General features: G+C 38.8%; 1 protein-coding gene across 1 annotated transcript in view; it reads right to left on the reverse strand.

Annotated features, from left to right (window-relative positions):
- The window catches only part of PXDNL (peroxidasin like), a 523848-nt gene that overhangs the window by 73377 nt on the left and 425117 nt on the right, over positions 1-25354 (reverse strand). Inside the window, exons 15-17 of the mRNA XM_023184241.2 lie at positions 21386-21494; positions 19474-19631; positions 16418-17912 (exon numbers count right to left, since the gene is read on the reverse strand). Of these exons, the coding sequence (XP_023040009.2) occupies positions 16418-17912; positions 19474-19631; positions 21386-21494 (1762 nt within the window). The remainder of the gene's footprint in view (positions 1-16417; positions 17913-19473; positions 19632-21385; positions 21495-25354) is intronic.

The raw sequence follows: 25354 nt of genomic DNA on the forward strand, positions 1-25354 counted from the left end.
AATACTGCGTAATGTGTTCTTTAAAATTTGAAATGTTTTGTCTAGTTAGAACTCAGAAACTATTGAAAGCAATTTTTCAATTATTTCAAATTAATGTAGGCTCTGTTTTGATATTGGTTTTCTTATTATTCTAAGACCAAATGGAAAATTATTCAATTACTATGATTTTCAAGCTATCTTTATAAAAACAAAAATAGTAATTTCTTAGAAATCTGTTTTTTTATGTTTTTGTAACTTAACTTTCAGTTTGGGAATATATTAATCAGTCTTTTTTTTTTTCAACTTTTTACTTTATTAACTTTTGCTTTTGTATTTATTCTTTCCAACTTGAGTTAGACACTTAATATAAGTGAAAAATATCTGCTATGCTCATCCTATGAGATTTTTGGTTGTTGATTACCATAACCTCACCTATCTAGACTGATACAGGTTTTCGAATACATACATTCTACTTCCTATGTGAGATGTTCTGCAGATGAGTACATTGGTACTGGTTCTGTTCATTAAATGTGAGGACTCAAGTCCTTCTTCAATTTTATAACTCTTCTATTGCTAACCCTTCAAACTGGGTCTCTCTCTCATTCCTGTTTTCTACCTCTTGGAACTTCTATAAATATTTTATGTTTTCAATCTTTTGTCTCTATCTCTAAATCTCTTATTATTTATTTTTCTCATCTATCTGTACTATACGCTGAGTGAATTCTTCAGATTTATCTTCCAGTTCACTATTTTTTTATTCAGCTATTTCTGGTATGCTGTTTCACTATCTATTGAAATCTTAATTTCAATTATATATATCATGTCTTGAAATTCAGTTTTTCAAATACCTGTGTTTTTACCTTTTCTTTTGACATGGTTTCTATTCATTATCTTACTTAGTTATGTTAAATGCACATAGTTTAAAGTCTCTCCTATCGTTTTAATCTCCCTAAGTTTCATTTTTATTTTGTTTTGTTTTGTTGCTTTTCATTTATTCTCATCGCTGACTATCTTGCAGTCATGCATTTGCTGAAATGAATTTTAACTTGCATATGTGAGGAGAGAACTTCTTGGGAGTTTGGTTTGTCATTCCCGTGATTGTCTGTACTCACTGGGTCGTAAAAGAATGCCTAGAGAGTGATTTCACATGTGCTTGTGCCAGGATTTCAGGGGTTTCATGTGCCCCTGGGCTGTTTTTCATGTTAATTTATCTTCTTGTCTTTCCAGCACCATGGTGTTTGAGTAAATTCAGATTCTTTTCCCGTGTAACACAGGCTGGCATTAGAATTTCAAAAATTTTCCTGTTTTATTTTAGCCTCAGTCCTTGATGTTTACTTGAGAAACCATATTGCTGCTTCCTCTTTCCTGATGGGAAAGGATTTTCTAGTTCCCTTTATCCTTGCAGAGATGAGGCAGGATTTCAGGCTTTCTGCAGAGAACTCTGTTTCAGGACTCTGACTGGGTGGATTCCGTATCTCCTTACCCTGAATGGGTACTAAAACCTAAACTTCTGATAACTAGGACCAATGTCTATGACTGATAATCCTGGGCCAAGACAGCGCATTCATTCCTGATTTCTCTCTGGCTTTTAAGTTTCCTTGTCCTTTCTGACATATAAGAATTGCCCATTTTTTTGAGCTTGTTTATGTTTAAAGCCATTCTTTATAGTTTTACTTTTTGTTCAATGGTTCTATGTATTTTTTAGCAAAAAAGAAGCTTATTTTACCGAATTGATTATTTGCCAAGAAATTCTCAACCTGCCAGTGAAAAGAGGCTATTCGTCAAATGCCTTATAAAACACATCATTCTCTGTTTAAAGTAGCTTTTATATCACATTTCCCCATAATGGAATAGGCAAGAAAAACAAAGAAGAGTTTTTAATATTATATATAGCACAAATGTTTACATGTTTTAATTCATTTTCAAATATTTTCAGGTAACTAAAAGTAGAAAATAAACTAATGACTTCATTGGCTATAGAAGTCATGTCCCCAACCAAAAAAAATAATACTATTCTAGCTAAAAAATGTTATTAAGTAACATTAATTGTTAATGAGAAAATTAGGATACAGGCCAAACTATCCAAATGTTGCATAGAACATCTGGCATTATGCAAAATGAAAGTAAATATTGACTTAATTCAGTCTTTAAAAACATTCTAAACTGATTCAAACTAGTTTTTGTCTGCCTTAGGCTCATAAGTATTTGCAAAGGAGAATATTTTAGAGCCATTTAAAAGCATTCAGTTAAGTTTCCTGTGGCAACCAAAGAATAATATGCCCAGGGAAGTGGAAACTCAGATAGATCATGCAATTTGCCCAAGATCACAAAGTTAATTACTAGGAATCCAAAAAAGCACCAAGGTAGTATTTTCAGCACATTTTCCGAAATTCTCTGCCTTCTCCATATTAATTCTGGATGAAAGAAGTACAAATATTAATTCACAGATATCTTTATTACAATTTATAAAGGCTTTAAAATATTTTCTGTACATTCTATAAATTTGCATGATAACAATTATTGCTCTCTTCACATAAAAACATAAAGCACATTGGTTGCTTTCCCCAATTCCAGCCAAGAAGTGAAGATGTGGATTCAGGTTCTCTGAGGATCTCTATTTGTTTAATGAGGTGACAAGTCGACCTCACTAAATGGCACAAAGCACAGATTTTCAACAGCAACAGTGGTGCCATTTCTATTGGGAGGTTAGGAGAGATTGATTGGCATAAAAATTAATAACAAATTTCCTCAATTTTAATGTAAAGAGAATATTAGAGAGTATACAAATGGGAGTATTCTCTCTCTCTCTTTTTTTTTTTTTTTTTTTTTGAGACGGAGTCTCCCTCTGTAGCCCAGGCTGGAGAGTAGTGGTGCAAACTCGGCTCACTGCAAGCTGCAACTCCCGGGTTTACGCCATTCTCCTGTCTCAGTCTTCCAAGTAACTGGGACTACAGGCACCCACCAGCACGCCCGGCTAATTTTTTTGTATTTTTACTAGAGACGGGGTTTCACCATGTTAGCCAGGATGGTCTGGATCTCCTGACCTCGTGATCCACCCGCCTCCGCCTCCCAAAGTGCTGGGATTAGAGGCATGAGCCCCCGCGCCGGGCCGAGAGTATTCTCACTTGCAGCCATTTGAAAATATATTTCCTGAGCAAAAGAAAATCCTGAGTTGCACATCACTGACTATGAATTTTACTTAATTTAAAGCGAGTCTCCTGTGTTTTCATTCTGAAGTATACATTTTATGTGAATGTCATGCTGCTCTGAAAGGAAAAGGAAAGAATTGCTACCTACAGAAAGACAGGTTTCTACCTTACTTAAAGAACGTTTTTTTTTTTTTTTTAATTTTCCTGAATTTTAATTTCCTAAATTTCCATAATTGGAGACCAGTGCAGATTCACTTACACATGGCAATCAGATGTGCGCATAGAGTTAACATCCAGGCACTCTGCTAAGTGCTTGACATGCTTTAAATTATTTCATCTTCTCAGTAAACTGATGAGATATATACAGTGATTATCCTCATTTTAGGGATGAGAAGTATGAGCCTATGAAGAAGTACAAAAGGCTCCACAGTGAAAAGGAAATGAAGAGAGCACGTATAGCACTATGGTCTGACATCAGAGCCTTTATGCCTGTATTACTAAGTGCTGGATTATGCTGTTTCTCACAGTCTCCTTCTGTGCTAAAGCTGAAGCAAAACAGAAAATAAAAACAAACATTGGCAGCTGCATAATAGCAGTGCACCACCCTTCAAAGATGTGCACGGCCTAATCTTTGGAACCTGTGAATACGTCACCTTACATGGCAAAAGAGATTGTGCAGATGTAATTCACCAAAGAATATCAAGAGGGAAAGACCATTGTGCATTAACTGGGTGGGCCCAGTGTAATCACAAGAGTTCTTAAAAGTGAAAAAAGGAATAGGAGAGTGAAAAGAAGGGGCCACAGCGAAGGAGTGTGGGCAGCCTCTGGAAGCGGGAAAGATGGGGAAACAGATCCTCCCATGAAGCCTCCTGAAAGGGCACAGACCTGATTTTAGCCCAGCAAGACCAATTTCTGACTCCTGACATCTGAACTATAAGACAATAAATCTGTCTTTTTTAAGGCATCTAGTTTATGGTAATTCATTACAGCAGTCACAGAAAATAATATAGTGGCTAAAAGCATCAACTTTGGAATCATAGAGATTCAGATTAAAACCCGCAGTGTCCACTTGACAACTCCATGTCCTTGGGAAAGTTAACACCATGAGATAATGAAAGTGTTAATGGGAAGTGTGAATGTGCCCAGGGCATATACAGAAGAGATCCACCTCAAATTATTCTATTCATTTTGGAGCACGAATAATTATTTTAAAAACTAGCACTTCATGTAATAAATTGTCTTACAAAATGAGAGGTGATATATGTCACAAAACACTCCTTTTTGTGCAACATATGCTGACCAAATATGAAGAAATATTATTACTATTAGATTAAAGCTATCCCATCCATAAAGCCTAAGAGGTTAACAAGAAAAATATGGCTTCCATTTGGGGACTTTTTTGATACAACTGTCTCATATTGAGATGAGAAAACTATAACTCTGAAGAGAAACAGAATCATTCCCAAGTCCTGAGATATACTGGAAAAACTCATCAAAGAATATCCTTCTTCAATTGTGCTTTGATTCTGCAACAGTAGGCATAGGCAAACTGCTCTTAAAGGGTGACTAATATATCCTTGGACTTTTCAAGCCATACAGTCTTTGTTGCAACTATTCAACTCTACCAGGTAGTGGGACATAGAGAATATTAAGTAAATGTGTCTGGCTATGTAACAAACTATTCACAAGAACAACAGCCAGCCTGCAGGCTGTGGTTTGCCAAACTCTGTGTTAAAGTGGCATCTTGACCTGAAGCTTGTTCACTCTAACTCTGAAGTTTTAGCACTCACAGTGCCTTTTTTTTATTCTCAAAAGTGCCCTGGGGTATATAACCCTGGTCCTATGGCCACATAGGACTAGAAGTCTCTGCTCTGCCCAGGATCCCACAAAGGCACTTGATTGTGTATCTATTCACCTTGAAGACCCCAAGTGTAGAGAGGGACTGTCCTAGACATATGGCACAATGGTCATCCCATGTCTGCCTCACATTTCACAAGATGAGCACAGTCAGCAACCCCATGAGATACAACCTGCTCAAATGAAGGGAAAGGGTGTATCATGGGTCTGTATTTGCTGAGTAAACTACCCAGAGGCAGAGTTCACAGGAAGCAAGTGAAGATGACTCAACAGAGCCCTAAACACAAGGGCCGCTCCCGAGATCCTAGAGAGGGCCTGCAGGGTGTTCACGCAGTCACAAGTGTGCATAAAGTGTGTGTGCATATAAGAGTCAGGCCTCCTTGACTTTGTAGACACTATTCCAGATGCTGGGTGAACACACTCAACAAAAGAACTCTCAGAGGACTGGGATGGGGCTCAATAAATTCAGAACTATCACCTGCTCACTCACCCTCCAGAGACCATCAATGCAGGTATGGTGTTCAATTCACCTGTGCTGCCTCTCCCTCAAATTCTGTTTTATAACAGTGACTTAATAAATGTATGTAAAATGTAGATATCAGTGCATTCAATGCAGGAAGAAAGGTAAGTCATTGTAAAAGAAAATATTTTTTAAAAATGATTTACTGAGTTAAAGAGATTGGAAAAAAGGGAATTCAAATTATGAGACAAAAGAAACAACCAAGATTTTCTAAGTATACATTGAATTGAAAAATAAAGGGTGAAACTGTGAAAGAGAGGATCTAGAAAGATTAAAAGATGATATAATTTGGTTTCAAAGAGGATACAAAATGTCACAAAGGAACTGAAAAAGCAGTAGAAAGCATGACATTGAGAAGAGATATATAGAAAAACAGAAAATAAATGGCTATGTTCCTTCTTGCTTGCTTGCTTTTGTTTTGGCAGAGAATAAAAGAGCTTTCCAAAACTTTAAAAAATCTATTATTGCCTAATGAGACCCATACTTAACTCCAATTTACTCTCAGGTCAGTTAGCCCACCACCCCCGACTCTGCCAGCAGAATGCCACTGAGTAATGGGACTGTCACAGGACAATCCCACAGCTCCCCACTGCTCCTTTCTTGTTTTTCTAAGGGAAGATTATCTAAGACTATAGCTAATTTATGGCTACCTATGTCTCTCTTGCTACAGGTACTGACACTAATGGATCTTAGCTGCATTGGCTGAGAAATAAATGGGTTCTATAGATCAGCAATAAACACAGCTACAGCAGGGAAGACAGCTTCAGCAGACCACCTATGCCTGCGAGAAGAAAGGGATGGACTAGACAGGAAATGGGAATTTGACTGCAGGATTCATGTGTGTGTGATGTGTGATTGGGATGATGGCTAAGCTGAGTCTTTTCTCTTTCCATACCCCAAAGCCAGATGCCTGGTTGCAAGCCTCTGGCTGCAGGCACCATGTATGCTGCTGGATGGGGTAGTGCAGCACAGGGACCTGGGAAAACCCACTGTCCCCAGAGGCCTTCCCCACAGGAGTGCAGAGCACCTGTGACTCCACATGACTCAGCAATGACTGTGGCCTGAGAGTTCCTGGCTGCACAGAAATATCAATCTGGGATTAAAAAATAAACAGGCCAGGTGTGGTGGCTCAGGCCTGTAATTCCAGCACTTTGGGAGGCCGAGGCAGGTGGATCACCTGAGGTCGGGAGTTTGAGACCAGCCTGACTAACATGGAGAAACCCCGTCTCTACTAAAAATATAAAAATTAGCTGGCATGGTGGTGCACGCCTGTAATCCCAGATACTCAGGAGGCTGAGGCAGGAGAATCGCTTGAACGTGGGAGGCGGAAGTTGAGGTGAGCCGAGATTGCACAATTGCATTCCAGCCTAGGCGAAAAGAATGAAACTCCATCTCAAAAATAATGGTAATAATAATAATAAACAAATAAACCATTCACACTGTAGTCCAGATATTCTTTCCAATCAGCCCTGCTGTAAGATCTGGTGTTGGAAGCAATTTTCAAGCTTTTCCTCATGGAAGGAAAAAAAGGACTTACTCATATTTTTCGCCTCTAAACAGTCACTTTGCACTTGAAACCTGCAAACTTATTTGCTATACTTTATTTTTGAATATTTTGATCGCTCTCTCTGCCATAGCCACTCAACTGTGGTCTTCACACAATTGTCATATATGAACCTATATATATTAGGTCTGATACAAAACCAAAATATGTTATTAAGGGTTTGGGCAGATACATAAAAAGTTGAATACATTTTAGTTTACTACTGTTCTTAAAATGGTTATCGGCCGGGCGCGGTGGCTCAAGCCTGTAATCCCAGCACTTTGGGAGGCCGAGACGGGCGGATCACGAGGTCAGGAGATCGAGACCATCCTGGCTAACCCGGTGAAACCCCGTCTCTACTAAAAAAATACAAAAAACTAGCCGGGCGAGGTGGCGGGTGCCTGTAGTCCCAGCTACTCCGGAGGCTGAGGCAGGAGAATGGCGTAAACCTGGGAGGCGGAGCTTGCAGTGAGCTGAGATCCGGCCACTGCACTCCAGCCCGGGAGACAGAGCCAGACTCCGTCTCAAAAAAAAAAAAAAAAAAAAAAATGGTTATCAACTGGGGGTCATTCTTGTACAGCAAGTCCTCATGAAATAAAATATAAGCATGCATGCTAACAATTCCAATTTTAGTTTGTTAGCTAGAAATCGGTTTTGAATCAGTTCTAATGTTTATATTCATGTTACAATTACGACCAAATTATACTATTACTTTTAAAGATTTTGGAACTGTTGTTTAAACTTCTGGTTTGCTATTTAGATATGTTAAAAATGCAAATTATTTACATAGTTCAAATCCCTAATCTAAGGCCACAGGAAATATAACGCCTCAAAAACCAAAAAACTAAACCAACAAAACTTATGAGCTCCATTAATCCTTCTGCTTGTTTAACAAATACTAAGAATCAGGCATTGTTAGACACTTAAGGAGATAAGCCACACTCCTCCAGAATGTTCACATTTTAATATGGAGGTTGCATACGTAAATAGTTGCAATGTACTATAAGTATTTTAATATTAATATGTGCAAAGTTCTGTGATATTACCAATGAAAAAATAGCTCTGCAGGGGTAACAATATTAGGTGTCATAGAAAGGAAGAAATGCATTGCAGGAGGATGTAAAGAGAGCCGCTGTGAACACTCAGGTCTAAGTAGGGAGAGGCCTAAAATACATAGTTAATTACGGTAAAAATTTTTCATTTGAACAATTGCTCAGGAGCTAAAATTTTAGGGGGAAAATACAATTTAGAATGAATGTAAACTTGTTTCTGGCTATGGTGTGATGGAAAGGAGACTAGTTTTCCCATTATAAACAATCACAGTCTCAGACTGAGGAGCCTGAGAAGAGGGCAACTCATGACAATGGCCTCAGTTTCCGTCTGGGAGAAATTTCCCACACACTGTACAGAGCACTAGAATCCCAGCACAGCAAGGTGCAGCTGCACTCAAGAGGCTGCCATCCCAGTTCCAGAAAGCTGAAGCAGCTGGGAACAGGTGGCCGGGCCTGCAGTAGGAGGGGGCAGACATTTACCTTGGGGCCCCTCACAGTCCTGGGGATGGCTGGCTGACACCTGAGCAAGAGGAACTGCATGAGGTATACATAGGGCAACTGCTGCAGAAGGTTGAAACAGAACACGGTGATGGCTGTAACACCTTAGTAACACCCAGAGAGCAGTCAGACAGCAGTCTGCCAAGTCTCCGAGTCTTAACAGAATAACTTCTATCCTTATAAGGATAAATTCTACTCAACAGAGCTGAAAACCAAGCCCTGCCAAGATTAGCATGGCCAACAGCATTTGGAAGTTCAGCTATCCCACATCAGCGAAGCTTAGGAGACATTCCTGGGGTTTCTACATTTCCACCCAAATGAAGCATGAAACCCATGCAAATACAAGACAGAATCACAGTCATTGATATGCACTTAGAAATTACAAGACAGAGAAAGAAGCAAAATTGGAATTCACACTTAGGAAAGTAATGAACCCCTGAATGATGGCTGTCATGTTTAATTTATCAGAAAATGACATTAAAGTCACTATTATACATGTATTTAACAAATTAAAGAAAGTATGCTCTTATTGAATTGACATTTAAACAAATATAAAAAGAAAATTAAGAATCATAAAAAAGGTAAATTCTAGAACTAGTACAATAATCAAAATGAAAATTTCAGTTGATATATGTAAAAGGAGATTGAAGATGACAGTAGAAAGTCTGTGAACTAGCAGGAAAAATCAGTAGAATATTTCCAACCAGAAGAACAGACAGGAGAAAAAAATTAAGCAAATATAAAGTCTTCTACACTGCCAGTGGGCGTGAATAATATTACAGCCGCTTTGGGTAACAATTTGGCAGTTTCTTATAAAGTTAAACACAGAGTTACTAAGTGACCTAGAAATTATACTGTTAGGTTTTTTATTCAAGAGAAATGGAATCAAAGGCCCACAAAACGACTTGCATATGAGCGTTCATCGCAGAGTTATTCAGAAGCGATAAAAATGGGAAACAACACAAATGGCCACTTCAAATGGAAGATTAAACAAATATTTGTATATTCATACAAACAATACCACTCACAATGAACAAAATATATGATCTACAGGTGCACTTCACAATATGGGTGAACTTCAAAAAATCCCAAACAAAATAATCTTAAAACAATACATACGGTATGATTCAACTTATGTAAAGTTCTAGAAGAGACAAAATGAATATACAGTGAGAGAATTCCAATATGTGGTTGCTGGGAAGGGTCTGGGTGAGAAGACAGACTGCAAAGACCATGAGCTATGCTTCTGGAATGATGACAATGCTCTTTGTCTTCATTGCGGTAATGATTACAGAGGTGTGAATATTGTTCAAAGGCATCAAATTGTACACTTAAAATATGTGCATTGTACCACATGCCACTTTTGATACATGATGTTAATTGAAAATTTTAGTTTAGTTTAGACAGATTTTGGTGATTTAAAGACAAAATGCATTAAATTGCATTCAGATGTATACTCTGTTGGTAAAATAGAATTTAGAAGTGAAATAAAGCATAAAGTTTTCTATAAAGTATTTGCTATGATTTCATACAATATATAATGAGGAACAACTGAATATCTTCATTTCTGTAAGTGTTAAATTTTGGTAACATAATGGTAAAGATTTCTTCAGTTGAATTTTTATAATTGTAAAATAATCTATCATAGTACTACACAATTTTCAAAGGCAGGAATAAAAAGTAGATTCTCAAAGTGAAGAAGTTATATACAGATTGTGAGTATCCCTTATCCAGCTTGGGATCAGCAATGTTTCAGATTTGGAATCTTTTTGGATTTGGGAATATTTGCACATACATAATGAGATATCATGGGAATGGAATCCAACTCTAAACACCAAATTCATTTATGTTTCACATACACCTTAAAAGATATATTGCAGCTGAAGGGGGTTGTGAAAGTCTTTTTTCCCTTAGGGATGCTTTTGTGCACCTCTTTTAACTGAAACTGGTCATATGAGTTCGGGATGGAATTTTCCACTTGTGGCATCATGACAGTACTCAAACATTTTTGCTTTTTGATATTTGAGCATTTGAGGAATTTTGAATTTTTGAATTAGTGGTGCTCAACCTGTATATATTTATAACTTCTAAAACACAATTACTAAGACTCACCACCGTCTACACAACTGATGTTAAATTAATGTCATATTTTAAGGCTTTAAATTATTTTGCATTCTGTTTTTGCTAGACAAACAGAACTGCATGTCTTCTAAGAAATGGACCTTTGGGGATAACTGACTGACAATCTTATTTTTAATTGGCCTCTTGTCACTTTTTATTTGCTCAGGCATGTGTGTCTTCTGTGTTGTAGGGCTATAGTGTTGACAGAATGAGTTTTGATTGGTTAAGTGTGTGCATTTTTAACTTTTTGAAATTGGGGTTAAGGTCATGTAAGAATTAAACATGTGATGTTCTCTGTTGTAACTTCTCATTCTTTTGTATAAAAGATGATAATACATCATAGTTCATTGATGCCAATTAATAGTTGATGAAAAAATAAATTGGTAAGAATAAGTGTAAAAATCTAGTTTTCACCTAAGAACATTTCTCTTGTCAAAGGTGTTCAAGCAAAGAATAATTTTCCAATCAAAGGTCCTTGGAAAATTAAAATGAATCTCACCCAAGCAAGTCCCACTTTCCCTAATGAAATATCTAGAGAGTAACTGCTTTGTGCTAGTACTTGGGTTGAGCTCCAGGGATTCAAAGATAAATTAGACAATGTATCTGCTACCAAGGAGTACATACTCTTGGAACTTGTCATTCAATTAATATGTTCTCTAGAAAAGCAGAAATACTGTGCAATGAAAATGACCAGGGATGGCAAGGCTCTAAAACTGGCATTTAGAGTCAAACAACAAGAATTGGTATAATTGTATAATATAATATCCTTATAAAAGTATTGTTTAGAAAAAAATGTGATACTTAAGACTCTGTGCTAGCTATATCATAAAAGACTATAAACCTGTGAGTAGGAGAGAGCCATCATCAGTGCATCATATGCATAAATTGGGAGATAGGAGAGCTGAGGGAGAAAGGAAGAAAACGCTGAACAGAAAGAAGTTGAGACTAGAGATGAAGACAAGACGCTGGTCCTCCAGAGGTTTAAGCAGCTCAGGACCCTCCTGTGACGTAAAGAACAAAGTCACTGCCTCCAAAAGGGATAGGAGAAAAGGTCTGGTCCTTGACTAAGAGTGCATGGTAATCGCAAATCTGGGAGCTGCTTTTTGGCCGAGGGAGCAGCCATTTGAAGGCATATGGGAGAGAAGCACCCTTTTCCTATGTCTGAGATGCCAGCAAGGAAGGGACACTATATCAGTGAAGGAATAGGGGGCATCCAGGAATCTGTGAGTCCTCTGAAAATACACACAGAATGTGGGGTCTATTTTTCTATCTTTGCTGTATCTTCCTGCTAAAGAAGTTTCATAGATTCTACTAGATTTATGAGATGGTCTTATGTGAAATGGTCAACAATCACTGTTTTACAGCAATTAAAGTTGCTCCTGGGCCTACTAAATACTCAGGAAAGGTGAGGGGGTAGTGCCGATGCAAAGCCTTTTAAGGCTGGCATGAATGTAAAAGTTGATAAATATTTAGCAGAGGAATGACAGCTGAACATGCAGAAGAAGGAAAAGTCAAGCCCACGGGAAAGGGGCAACCTTTCCTAGCACAGGAGGACAAAGACAGACAATGCAAGTTTTTGGGAAGGAATCATGCGGTTTGACTTCCTGAAACCCAGGAGTAGAAAGAGGGAAGAAATTAAAATTTTGTTTGTTAATTTGTCTGTTTATTTTTAATATTATCAAGTGAAGCTATCATAACATAGGTACATATACAGAATATAAGTTACTTAATTGGTGAAATATGATCTATTTTTTTAAAGAGCTGAGGCAGTGCTGGGCATGGTAGCTCACATCTGTAATCCCAGTACTTTGGGAGGCTGACGCGAGTGGATCACGTGGTCATGAGTTCGAGACTGACCTGGCTAACATGGCGAGACCCAGTCTCTACTAAATATACAAAATTAATCAGGCCTGGTGGCACGCGTCTGTAATCCCAGCTACTCGGGAGGCTGAGGCATGAGAATCACTTGAATCTTGGAGGTGGAGGTTGCAGCAAACCGAGATCGCACCACTGCACTCCTGCCTAGGTGACAGAGCAAGACTCCATCTCAAAAAAAAAAAAAAAAAAAAAAAAAAGCTGAGGCAGTTACACATTTTTGTGATTATGAATGACAAATAAAGTTATACTTACTCAAAACCAAAAGTAACCGTATCCACAAAAAATCACATACAGTATTATGTTTTCAAAAGAAGATTAAAAAATAGCTTTAAAAATGGCCTCTCTGGGAACTTACATTCACAATTCAGTGGATAACTGATCTTCACCTTCTGCTCATTACATGTTTTAGGAAGAATAAAAAGAAACAGTGTGATTCTTGAGAGTAAGAATACTCTTATAAAAAGAAAATAGTCCATTTTCATATGATCCTGGAATAAAACAAGCTCTTTAAAAAATAAAACACTTTCGACCAAGAAAACAAAATGAAAAAAAGATTTCCTGAGCTCTTGGTACTGAAGGAGGCAGGATGCTTGTACATATCCCAAATCCTACTGGCAAATGCTGTGCTCTGTGGATCTCAGAGCAGTGAACTCAGAGGAGTAGATGCTAAGGAACCCCACCCAGCCCCCGCCCGCCTCACCCGGAACTCCTCTGCTGTCCTCTCCTCTAGAGGGCAGTGTTCCATGTACAATTCCACTTAGAAAAAAGTGTCAGTTTCCCTGGTGCGTCTTAATGTTATGGAGGTGAGATGATTCTGATGCTAATTCTAGGATTAGACTCCTTGGTGCAGCAAGACCCATGGCGTTTCATGTCTCACACGTATCACAGGGGCCCTGGTGCCAGTCTTGACCCTACTTCTCATGTAACTCAAATGTCCTTCTTGGCACTCACAGTCAAGTCTTTCAGAGACAGCTGCCATCTGCTTTGAGATTGGGTTTCCGCACTGCTATGATCTAAATGTGTCTCCCCCAGATTCAAATGTGGAAGCTTCATCTCCGATGTAATGGTATTGACAAGTGGGGCCTTAGGAGATCAGGTCATGAGGGTGGAGCCCTCATGAACGTTATTAATGAATTAGAAAAGAGGCTTCACATCACATTTGCTCGTTTTGTCTTCCCTCCACTGGGCCACGTGAAGATGCAGGGCTCAAGGCACATCTTAGAGGCAGAGACAAGGGCCCCCACCCAGTGGACTGAAGTGATTTAAAAACAAAGTCCTAAAACCACACTTGTAAATTGATACAAAAAGGAAAAGAAATAATAGGGTAAAGAAATACTATGTAAATTAAACTACTTAAAGCTATGTTATCTTCAGCACTCCTGAGAAATTGCAATCTACAGATTTGAGGACTAACACTGTAAAAAACATTCCAATTTATTTATCTTGCACTCATAGTTGAATCAGTGTATGTTTCATATTTTACAAATTTGCCATGAATGAAAGAGGAAAGTCAGGCATCTGTAACGGTCTAAGCAAAAAGCATCTGGCTTCTGCTGACTTCTGGCAACCCACCCATGCCAGTCAGCAATGCTCTCCTCCTCCTGCTGATGCCAAGCACCAGGAGTTCCACTAGTTCAAGCATTCTCCCAGGCAAGGATAACGACTCAACGTTTAGGCTGCATAGACTCTTGGGACTAATATCCCATATGCATGAAAGGAACACATAGAAATGCCACTGAGTGAATGCTCAATGCAGTCTCCCCAGCTGCTGTCCGTCTGAAAGGGCACTCATACTTCACATCAGCCACTGCAAGGATGGACAGTGGCTGGCAGTGGAGGCTAATACAGCTAACACTAGAACCACATGATTTAGGAGGAATTTGGGACAGGAAATTTGTAAGAAGAAACATTCCGGGTATTCTAATTTGTGGTGAATTTACAAGTTAGCTGCCAATTGAGAAGTGGGACTCAAATTGCACAAAACATCATACTCCTAGCTTTTCCAATCCAGATAATCTACCCACAGGAAACAGTTAAAATTCTGATAGGATTGCATACATGGCCACAAGCCTATCTGTGCCATCTTTGAGCTTCTCCTGGACGACTCTAGTAGCTGTGGGATTCCTGGCTGCTATGCTAGCCTCTCCTCCTTACAATACACCTTCCAGAAGTCTGCCAGTTACTGTGTCAGGGAAGAGTCTCTCTTCAGGTCACTTTCCTGCTTTAGAGTTAAATACGGAGTGAAGATCAGATTCCCTTGCATGGTGCACAGCCTCTTTAAAACCTGTCCCCTATTACCTTTTTGTTCTCTCCTCCTGACACTCAACCTCACGCCTTCCTGCTTCCAGTCCCTCACCCCAGATGCCACCTGCTGTTCCCCATCATCTAGCCTCTTACACTGAAACTTCTAAGACCAGATCAAATGGCATCTCTTACCAGTGGCTTGCTGTGAGCCTTCCATTTCTCACAGCTGTGTGCTCACAACATTTAATCGTGACTTCTACCAAGCCCTTTCCGTACTGATCACGGCAGCTCCCTGGTTCCCCCCACATGCCGTCAGGCTTTCCCTGTGTGGATGCTGTTTCAGTCATCTTGGCTCCCATGCCTACAACAGGGCTGGATCTGAGCAGATGTGCAATATCATAATGCCCCTGACAACTGAAATTATCATGTTATAATAAAACATCTACAGCTAACATTTATTGATTGCCTATAATGCAGGAGGAATGGGGCCAAGTATCTGATGCATTTTATGTAATTTAATCTTTAAACAATTATGAGAAGAAAGTGCTACTTTCTCATTTTATAGGTATCCTGAGATTGAAAACTGTTTACTTTTCACAGGCTCTCGGTACTATTGGGTGGTAGAACAGAGATTTAAACCAGGTCTTCGTGAATCCAAATCAATGTCCTTTCCAAAAGAAATGTGCAAATTCAATCTGCAGGGTACTTTGAGTTCTTTTAAATACATTACACATTTTCACAGTTTGATATTCCACATATGTGACAAATTCTATTGGCATAGAAGTATTTATAGCCTTGGTTTTGCAAAGAAAGGCCTAATCTTGGCAATTGGCTACAGAACTTATCATTTTAAACTTCTTTGAAAGATTTCACACAAAAAAACCTTAAAATATTAATAAATATTAGTCTCCTATATTTAACCTAATGCAGACAAAAGTTCTTTATGAAACTTTAAAAAAAAAATTTTAAAGGAGGAAGGTTGGTGAGTATGAGAAACAGCTGAATCTCATTCCTGGAAATGTATACTTGTAGTTTTAATGGAACTTCAAATCCCGTATATAGAAAAAGTAACAGTAATACTTTAATGAAAGACATTAAGGATGCAGTGAAAAAGCTCCAACTTAAATTCCGACCATGAAATTAGAACTATCACAAAAAATAATTTGTTTTTATTGTCACTACTTTTCTCTCCCTAAGAAGGCCTGTGTGATGGGCCAGTTTATTTTATGAATTTATATCAGAATGTATGGCCTCATATCAACAAAAGGGGCTTGCTTGGATTACCACAGAACATAAATGGGCTAGATATGCTTGCCTCTCCTCTCCTAACTGAAATGCAAGTTAATAGGAGGTAGCAATATTTGCATTTCCATGGAGGTGGATAGAAAAAGGAACAGAAAGGGGGATTTCAGTTTCTAGTGAATCCTTCCTTTAATATTAAACGTCTCCAACAACAACAAGTACTAAAAGCTCTGCAACACCCCCAGGGAACCAAATTCCAGCCACACAAAATGACCTTTAACACTTTTACCTCTCCTAAGAAATGTTTAAATCCAAGCAACATTTGCATACTTACTTTCTCAGTTTTTGTCTAATCTCTGAATCTTTAATTTCGTTTTGAAGATCCTCAAAGTTCTTAACTGAAGTCAAATTACAGAAAACTCTGAAATCAACATATGGTGGGATCCCGTGGTCTCTACCCCTTTGAATGATGGTGGCAGCCGAGTCCACTGCTGCAGAATAAGCCGCGGAGAAGAGCCTCTGGGTCAGCTCAAGACTAAGAAGGTAGGAGGGTGCCCGCCATTTAGCAGCCACGCCAAACAGCCCCCGGAGGACCGGGTCTATCCCACCTTCCTTAATTATTCTGGATGGTGAAAAGAGCGCTTTATTGAATGGAAGGTGGCCTTCGGAAATTTCACCTAAGGTGTTATTCAGTCGGTAAAGAATAGGATTGATTAATATGTGGCCAAATCGAAAGGCTGCAGTAGCAAAAGAGTTAATGATGCCCGCATTCACGTTGGGGTTGTAGCCCCGGTAATCCCTCAGCATCTTAGTGCCAGGGTCCCCCAGGACCTTAGGCAGCCAGTGGCTGTAGGTGATGTGCTGCAGCTCCGCACCTACGATCTTCCTGGCTTCCTGGTAAACCGTGTCTCCGTCCCAGTGGGGGTTTAGGGCGGACAGCTCCGTGGCCACCCTGTTGTGTTCCCGGAACCACAGGGTGTGCATGGCTGTCAGAGCCAGATGCTCGTTGGCCCGGTGGTCCCCGGCCAGGAAACAGGGGCTGTCCTGCTCCTGTCGCTCGCACCCAGTGGGTGGGTCTGTAGAAAAGGGCAATAAGTGCTTTCCCGAAGGAGGCCAAGGCAAGCCTGTCCTCAGGAGTCCCCGAGGCACCGTAGGGTTTCTGAGAGCCTGGGATTCCCGCTCCGAGCTCCCGTAAACGTTGGAGCCATCGATGTAGGCTGTTTGCTGGTTGATCTGCTCTCGTGCATAGACTGAACCCACCTTCGCGGAGGGTCGGCCACTGGCACACGCGGGGCTGGAGCGCGCGAAGAGCATGCAGGGCGCGTGGGTGCCCCGGGGGTTGGCTTGCCGGGTGTTCATGGGGAAGCACGGAGGGTCGTTGGTGCAGACGGAGCTGCAAGGCAGCCCATCCAAAAAGCGGGCTGTGCTCAGCGCGGGCACTGTGTGATCCAAGTCGTGCTCTAGAAACCAGCCCCAGTGCATAAGCATACGTGTGTAGCTGTGGTCAGGGGTGACGGCCGCTGCGCGCGCCCACACTGTGGCGACCAGCCGGGGCGGCGGGAGGGGCTGGCGGGAGCCCACGGGAAGGCCGAGCCCGCGGGGCGAGCGGATGCCGTCCTGGTAGGCGGGTTGCAGCAGGCGCGAGAAGGCGGTCAGCGCAGCGCCCCACGTGGGCTGCTGCAGGTTGTTGCACGTGCCGTCGTGGGCGCGGTACTTTCGGTGGAAACATGGGTGGGAGCAGTTTGGCAGAGGCCTGCGAGCTGTGCATCCAGATAAACTGGCGATGAGGCCGAGAGAGCGCGGGGACACCAAGTCATTGTACCGGAATTCTGAAAGACAAGTGGCAAAGGCCATGAGAAGGGCGGGCCTAGGAGGGCGCGGGTAATTTGGAACTCCAGGTGCTGCGGGAACACCCCGCCCGCCCGGGGTGGACAGAGGCCCTTCTTACTTCTAACAACATTTCGTTAGGTCACAACAAAAGGGAGATTCATTCTATAACACTAAAAGATGTTTCCAGAAGATCCCTGGATTATTTTTGTGCTGTTCATCCTGTAAACAATGGCTAGCTGCTAGAAGAAGCAAAATGGAAAGAGAACAGGTGCCAGCCAGCTACTAACTTCTACTCTGTGCCTTTACAGGAACGATGTTGGCAAGGATTTGTTCATCCACATCCCAGAATTGTTTTGTTGATTTTTGTTTGTTTCATTTCAGAATTTTTTCTCTCAAGTTTTGTGCTTCTAGAGAACAAGATCAAAGAAATGTCACTATGGATCATGTGAATATTAACCCACATGATACTTGACAAGGAGGGATTAAGCAGCAACTTTCTGAACTACTATAAGCTGTCATTCCCTGGCAAACAGGCAAAATAATAAGAGACATGCTTGGGGCTCCACCTTTTAAGAGGGCTTAAAATTCCAGCATTCTTCCAATGCTACAAAGACTGTTCACTAAGTCGTACTAAAAGTTACCATCCCTATTTAATCCCCAGAAACTGGCAAGCAATAATGGGACCATTTGCACTTTATCCGTGTTAGCCAGTTCCTGGCTGGATCCTGAGATATCTTAATCTTGGGAATCTGGATATTTTGGCTAAGGAAGCTTTGAAAACCCATCATACTGGGTGACCAGGGACAGTCATATGCCCATTAGATAAATTGTACAGAGCTCTAAGGACTGAAGCAAGCTCACAGATAGGCCTTCTGCACCATGTCTCGGTTGATTTGCTGAAGGAGACTAAAGAAAGGGTAAGCCGATAGAAGTTGATGCTGTTTTCACAGCACAAATAGTATATAGCAAAGAATCTTCATTTATTTCATTTGAAAGAGAACAACTTAGAAAATCTGAAAGCTTTCTATATCATCTCATTTGACATTTACTAAGTAGATGTCTGGTTTTAAAAAGAAATACACAAGAACTTGGATATACCAAAAAGCAAAACAACAACAACAACAAAAATCAAAAGAATTGGGGAGGGATTATAAATATTATAAGTGGTAGAAGAAATTTCAAGTAAATTCACTGAATGATTCAGGTGATTACAAGATAAAGTAGAAGAATATTCCCCTGGTAATAAAGCATTTCTCTGTAAGACACAGTAATATCTTTTTCATTTGAAACTCAAGTTCACTTAATATAAGTTTCCTAAATTTGTTCTCTATACATATAACTGTCAAAAGCTGAGACAAGTTTGAATATATATTTATCACCCTTACTTTGGAATTACAGTTCCTATGAGAAACATCTGTATTTATTTGGTAAAAGTAATAAGTAAATTAATTTCTAAATCCCAAGATATTCTGGGGATTAAAAGTTCAGTGTCCATTGTTAAGGTGGTAGTCAGTTTTTCTGTGGGCAGTAGGCTGAGAACAGAATGGCTTTGCGGCTGACCTTTGCCTTCTAAGTCCACAGTGAGCCCCTGCTTCGCACGTTCCTGTATCAGCTGCAGCGTGTGCTCAAAAATCTCCCCTGCTCTTGCTGTTTCCACAATCAGTGGGTCACGTGGGTAATGAAACTGAACCAGCAGGTCACTGGAGGTGTGAAGTTTTCTGCAAATGACAAAACACGTGATTCTTTACAAGGCAAGACTGCAGAATCCATGAAACTTGCAAATACTGTGTTTAAAAAGGCATTTCCCAAACGTTCGAGGAGAATGAAAGCTCCACCACTACCATAGAAGCTCTACAGAGGAGCTGTGGGCTCTTTTCCTATTTTGCTAACAACTTGATTCCAAATGTTAGTCCCAGTGCTGAACTCAAAAATACATGTTTTTAATGAATGGATGATTTAAACAATAGTTTTATGCAGTAAACAACATCCATGGTGGGGTTCTAAACTGGAGGGGTCAGTCGATGAATGGATTCTAGGGGGCTCAGTAAACCTTCTGAAGTACTATGCAATACCCTCGGTCTGCAGGACTTGGCATTTTGTGTCTTCTCTTTTCCTGAGTGTAATCTCCTAGAAATTCCCGCTTGCCTTTAGAATCCTGCTCAGGCCTCACTCTCCCTGTAGGGTTTCCCTGAGAGCTCTGACAAGCTATCACTCCATCTTCTCTATTACTCCTGTATCTTTAAACATGTCTCTTATATACTCAGTAAGATGTACTTGAATTGCTGACATATTGTCTCCTCTGCTAAAGAAAGAACTAGGTTACTGATGAGATGCTGACCTATTATTTATCTTGTATCACAAATACCAAGCCCACTGATCAGCACACAATAGCAGTCTATGCACATTTGTAAAACTGAACCAAATATGTTAAAAAGAAATTTAAAAGCACTGAGAATGTGAAGCAAACTGTTTTAGAGACTTTGGTCAACTGAGGTACACCTCATCCTCTATGTCTTGAATCTTAATAACTTGAGGTCACAGAATAATAATAATTATGCTAGTAGCTCACTTTGGTTAAGCACTTTCTATTCTCCAGGCACTGCTGAAGCACTTTTTACATATTATCTCATTTTTTCTTCCTAGCAAACACATCCATTAGGTAGATCCTACTGTTATCCCAATTTTACAGGCAAGAAGCCTGAGGTACAAAGATGTTAAGTTACTTGCCCAAGGTCACCCAGACAGAAAGTAATGAAGTGAGCAATCAAGGAGAGAATCTAAATCGGCTGCGTGGCTCTAGAACACACGCCCGTGACCGCAAAGCCATTCTGTTTATGGATATGCAGGAAGCCAGATGAGACTCAGCTTGGGATATTATGATGTCCCTTTTTGACCACTAACTGCAAATACTGAATATATACTTCATTCCATTATGATAAAACCAACAATCTTTTTTTTTTTTTTTTTTTTGTTAATACATCCTGATGTCACAAACACAGAGAAGTTAATGGGATTGGAAGTTTTCACTAGTCCACAAACATCCCAATTCAAATTAAAATAATGTAAAATGCCAAATATCCTAAACATAATGTTTGTCATAGGCTCCCAGTTTATACCGAGGTGTGTTCAACTTAATAATCATTCTCAATTCACACATTGCAGGAGCACTGCATCTGACACTGTTTGGTAGATGCTGAGGTAACAGAGCCCATTACCTACTGTCTATTGTCAACCTGCATAGCATGGACCTTTGGCATAAATTAATGCCATTTAGATTCTATGGGGAAGAAGTTTCCCCTTTTTTAGGGTGAACTGATAATGATGGCTAGCCCAGATGGTGACGCATACACAAGGACTAAAGAAAGCACTCTTCTGAAATCTTATGCACTACAATGTGACTTATGGAGATGATAAAAACCAAGTAGAACATAAATGAAAACAAGTTTTCAATCTATATAAAATAAATTCTTACTGTGAAAATAAATGTCTTCGTGTGGAGTTAATTGCACTGTCAACTCTCTGTACGGCATCAAGAATGGAAGACTCAACAAAGTCATCGCCAGCTTGTCTACCCTGTATAGCTTTGAAAATCAATTCCATGATTATAAATATCAAACAGACCTTGAAGTTAGGCATGATATGATATAAATAGCATTATATTTTTAAGAGAAAACCTCTGAGACAATGAAAATGTTATATAATATCTACATGATAATGCTCATTGCAGAGAGTAGGTAATTATCTTGAAGCAAAGCTTCATCTAACAATAACAATGTTATTTAGGGAACTAAATTATTCCAAAATCTAGTAGAGCTATGAGAAATATTTCCTTTTGAACAACGCTGATTCACACGAGATCCAAGTTTGTCAGCAATTTGTCATCTTGGAGAAGGTATGAAATACCTATCTCTTCAGCCATCCAAGCAAAGTGAATATTGTTCCATCCCACAAAGGCTTCTTAAGGCAAGAATTGAACTCTCAGTAAGATTTATGGGAAAATTAATTTATGCTTTTTTGTAGCTCTCCAACATGTGAAAATACTGCAAAGTTGAATCCTGTAGACAAAGGAAGCTATTTACTTACAGCTGATCATTTCCAATCTATTGAATCTTCTTCAAATAATGGTTTAAGAAGTTTAACCATAAAGGAACAAATACTAAATAAAAATAATTATGAATGAATATTTATAGTTCATATCAGAGATACAATCAGCACAGTATCTAATTCATTTTGAGATATTAAAAGTAGAGTAACATTTTATATGACACAGACAATGAAAACAATAACTTTTTAGCACTGCTAAATATTGAAAGCAAAAGTCGATATAGCTTTAAATGTTGAGTTTGAAATTAATGTCACTTAGGGGAAGTAAAAGTGATTACAAACTTAAATAGTAATAGGAAGGTATTGTATGTATTATCGAAAAGAACTCGCAATGAAGTAACTAATGTAAGCCTAAATCAAGGTGTTACCACAATATAGTAAGGTGCTATTATAAATATATGTATCTATATATGTGTTTATATGCATATTTAAGCATATATACTTCACAATAGATGTGCCCATATAGCATTCTACATCTAGATATTACAGGAAAATTCCTGTATATTATGACCATCTATATACCCTAGATTTTATTGTCTTAAAAAGACCACTAACATAAAACAATGTAAAGAAAAAAAATACCAGTGGTATGGAAATATTATAAGGAAAAAATAAAATTCAGGACTATACTGAAAATCCTTCTTGGAAAACTAGATTATGTGCAGCAATTGTGAATAAGTAGGTGGCTCCATCGTCAAGTCATTGCAGCCTTTATGATGACCACAAGATTGAGGCTCAAAATGGCCAATGTTGCTTTTCCTAGTCCAAAAAATACATGGGATTGACCACATATTAGCAAAAGATAATTGAAAGAAAAAAAAAACACAAAAATTGATTAATTCAGTTGGATGAAATTAACAATTTCCTTTCAAGTAAGAATATGAACAAAATAACTAATAAGTGACACAAATAGCTGAAAATATTTGCAATCTCAAACTCTGATGCAGAAATGATATTCTGTTTCACACAAATAAACCTTATAATACACTAAGAAAATAATACATAGGCAAGTTATAAAAGAGGAAAGTTCAAAAGTTAATAAGGATATAACATGCTCAAAATCACTTGTAACCTCAAAAATGAAATTTAAAGTGTCAATGAACTACCATTTTATGCTTATTCTGGCAAAAAATAAAAAGCTGGTTAAAGCCAAATTTTCTCAGAAGTGAGAGTTCCTATAAATCCTCAGGCAGCCTGATAGGCAGCAGTAGAATTGACACCTGTTTTGGGGATTGTATTTAGAGCCTGTTTTGGCTGGGAGGAGATGGCCTTTGTTACTTAGTAAAATTACATATGCACACATCCTCCCATCCAGCAATTTCAATCCCATGCATATATGTAGAAAAATTATAATTGAAATCCACAAGGGTATGTATGAGAATGTTTATTGTAGCTTTGTGCAGTAGGAATTGTAGAAAATTGGTTGTACAGCAGTGGAAGTGTGGGTGTGTTAGTCTGTTCTCACATTGCTATACAGAACTACCTGAGACTGGGTAATTTAGAAAGAAAAGAGGTTTAATCGGCTTACAGTTCCTCAGGCTGTACAGGAAGGATCACTGGGGAGGCCTTAGGAAACTTACACTAGTGGTAGAAAGTGAAGAGGAAGGAAGCACGTGTTACACGACTGGAGCAGTAGAGAAAGCAAGGGGAAAGAGGCTACACGATTTTAAACAACCAGATGTCGTGAGAATTCACTCACTATCACAAGAACAGCAAGAGGGAAATTCACCCCAATCACCTCCCACCAGGCCCCTCCTCCAACATTGGGGATTAAAATTTGAAATGAGATATGGGCGGGGACTCAAATCCAAACCAAACCAGTGTGCAAGGAAAATGTGGTGGATGTTCAACGTGCATGCAACAGTTAGAAAATGTAGTGGATGTTCAACGTGCATGCAACAGTTAGAATTGCCTGTGCATATGTGGACAGACACTTAAAAGATGCTTAAGGTAAAAATTAGAAAACTAGAAAGAGATTACCATAAAATTATTGAATTAAAATATATAATACTTAGATGCAGTATAGTTGTTACATATATAGCAAGGATGACGGAAACAGAGTATGGACATAAAAGGGAATGAATTAATTAGTTAACTAATTGAGTAATTAATATATTACTGTGATTAGGATGAAATAACACTATATATATAGCTACATTAGTCTGCTTATGTGTTCAAAAAATGTCAGCAGGAATGAGCCTACTTAATTTACTTTTACCTTAGAAATAAAGAAACTAAAATCAATCAAATCAATCTGCACTGGCATGTATGACTTGATTATTTAGTCAACATATTAGCTTTTCTTTGCCCCTTTTACTCCTTCACTTTTGGACTTCAAATATAGAAAGCATCATTAACTACATGCTTCTGTTTGTGTCAGGTATTGTCACTGGGCCGCTGCATCTGGGACAAAATATGTTATCACAGGTCTACTTGGATTGGGAAGTAAGAAGGTTGTGTACTAGGACTGAGTTACCCTACAGGACGTAGTGCTATTGAGATGCCAAAATTTAAAAGGCTATTCACTATGGTGGACAGAAGTTGATGTAAAGTATAAATTTCAGGAAATCATCATTTAATATGTGAATGTGAATTGGATTGATATTTTTGCTTTTATTCTATTTATAAAATTGTTTTGCTGTTATAGTTGTATAAGATTTACAAGCAAGGGGATTTTACAGCCCTTGTCTTCATCTTTCAGCTCATCCATTAAATGGAGAGAGCAAGCCTTGCTCAGCACAGAGCTCAGGGCTGATGTGATTACCAGATAGCAAAGACACGCAAAGTTCTTTCAAAACTACAATGCACATATAAGGTGGATTTCATGATTAATATGTTTTAAAACCCATAGGCAATCTGTATCCTCACACAATTATCAATTGATACTGTGTTATGCTGTCATTTCCTTCAATATGATTTGCTATTTATCTGTAAGAATCAGAAGTCAACCAGCATGTAAAAGTGAAAAGGAGAAGAAAATTTAAAAAATGGAATAGTATGAAAATAGTCTTTGAAATATTTAAACTACACAAATAGAAAACACATAAAGTTGTTCAGATTCTTAAAACCACATTAGATACATGATATATTCAAACAAAAACATTCTTGATAACAAAGCTTTCTCGTTTTTATGTTAGTTATGATTTTTTAAGTTTATGTGGTTTAAGAGTAAACTAAAACTAACTCTTTTATTATTCATTTGATTTCAGTGTTGTTTGGTACAAATTGCAAAAATGGTTTTATAAATTTCTTTAGAACAGCACTGTGTTATGTAAGTAAATCCAATGTGTTGGGGACACATTAGAATTAATCAATACTGTTGTAGTTATTTGTCTCA

This window comes from Piliocolobus tephrosceles, chromosome 7 (assembly GCF_002776525.5).
Source record: "Piliocolobus tephrosceles isolate RC106 chromosome 7, ASM277652v3, whole genome shotgun sequence".
NCBI classification, from domain to species: domain Eukaryota; kingdom Metazoa; phylum Chordata; class Mammalia; order Primates; family Cercopithecidae; genus Piliocolobus; species Piliocolobus tephrosceles.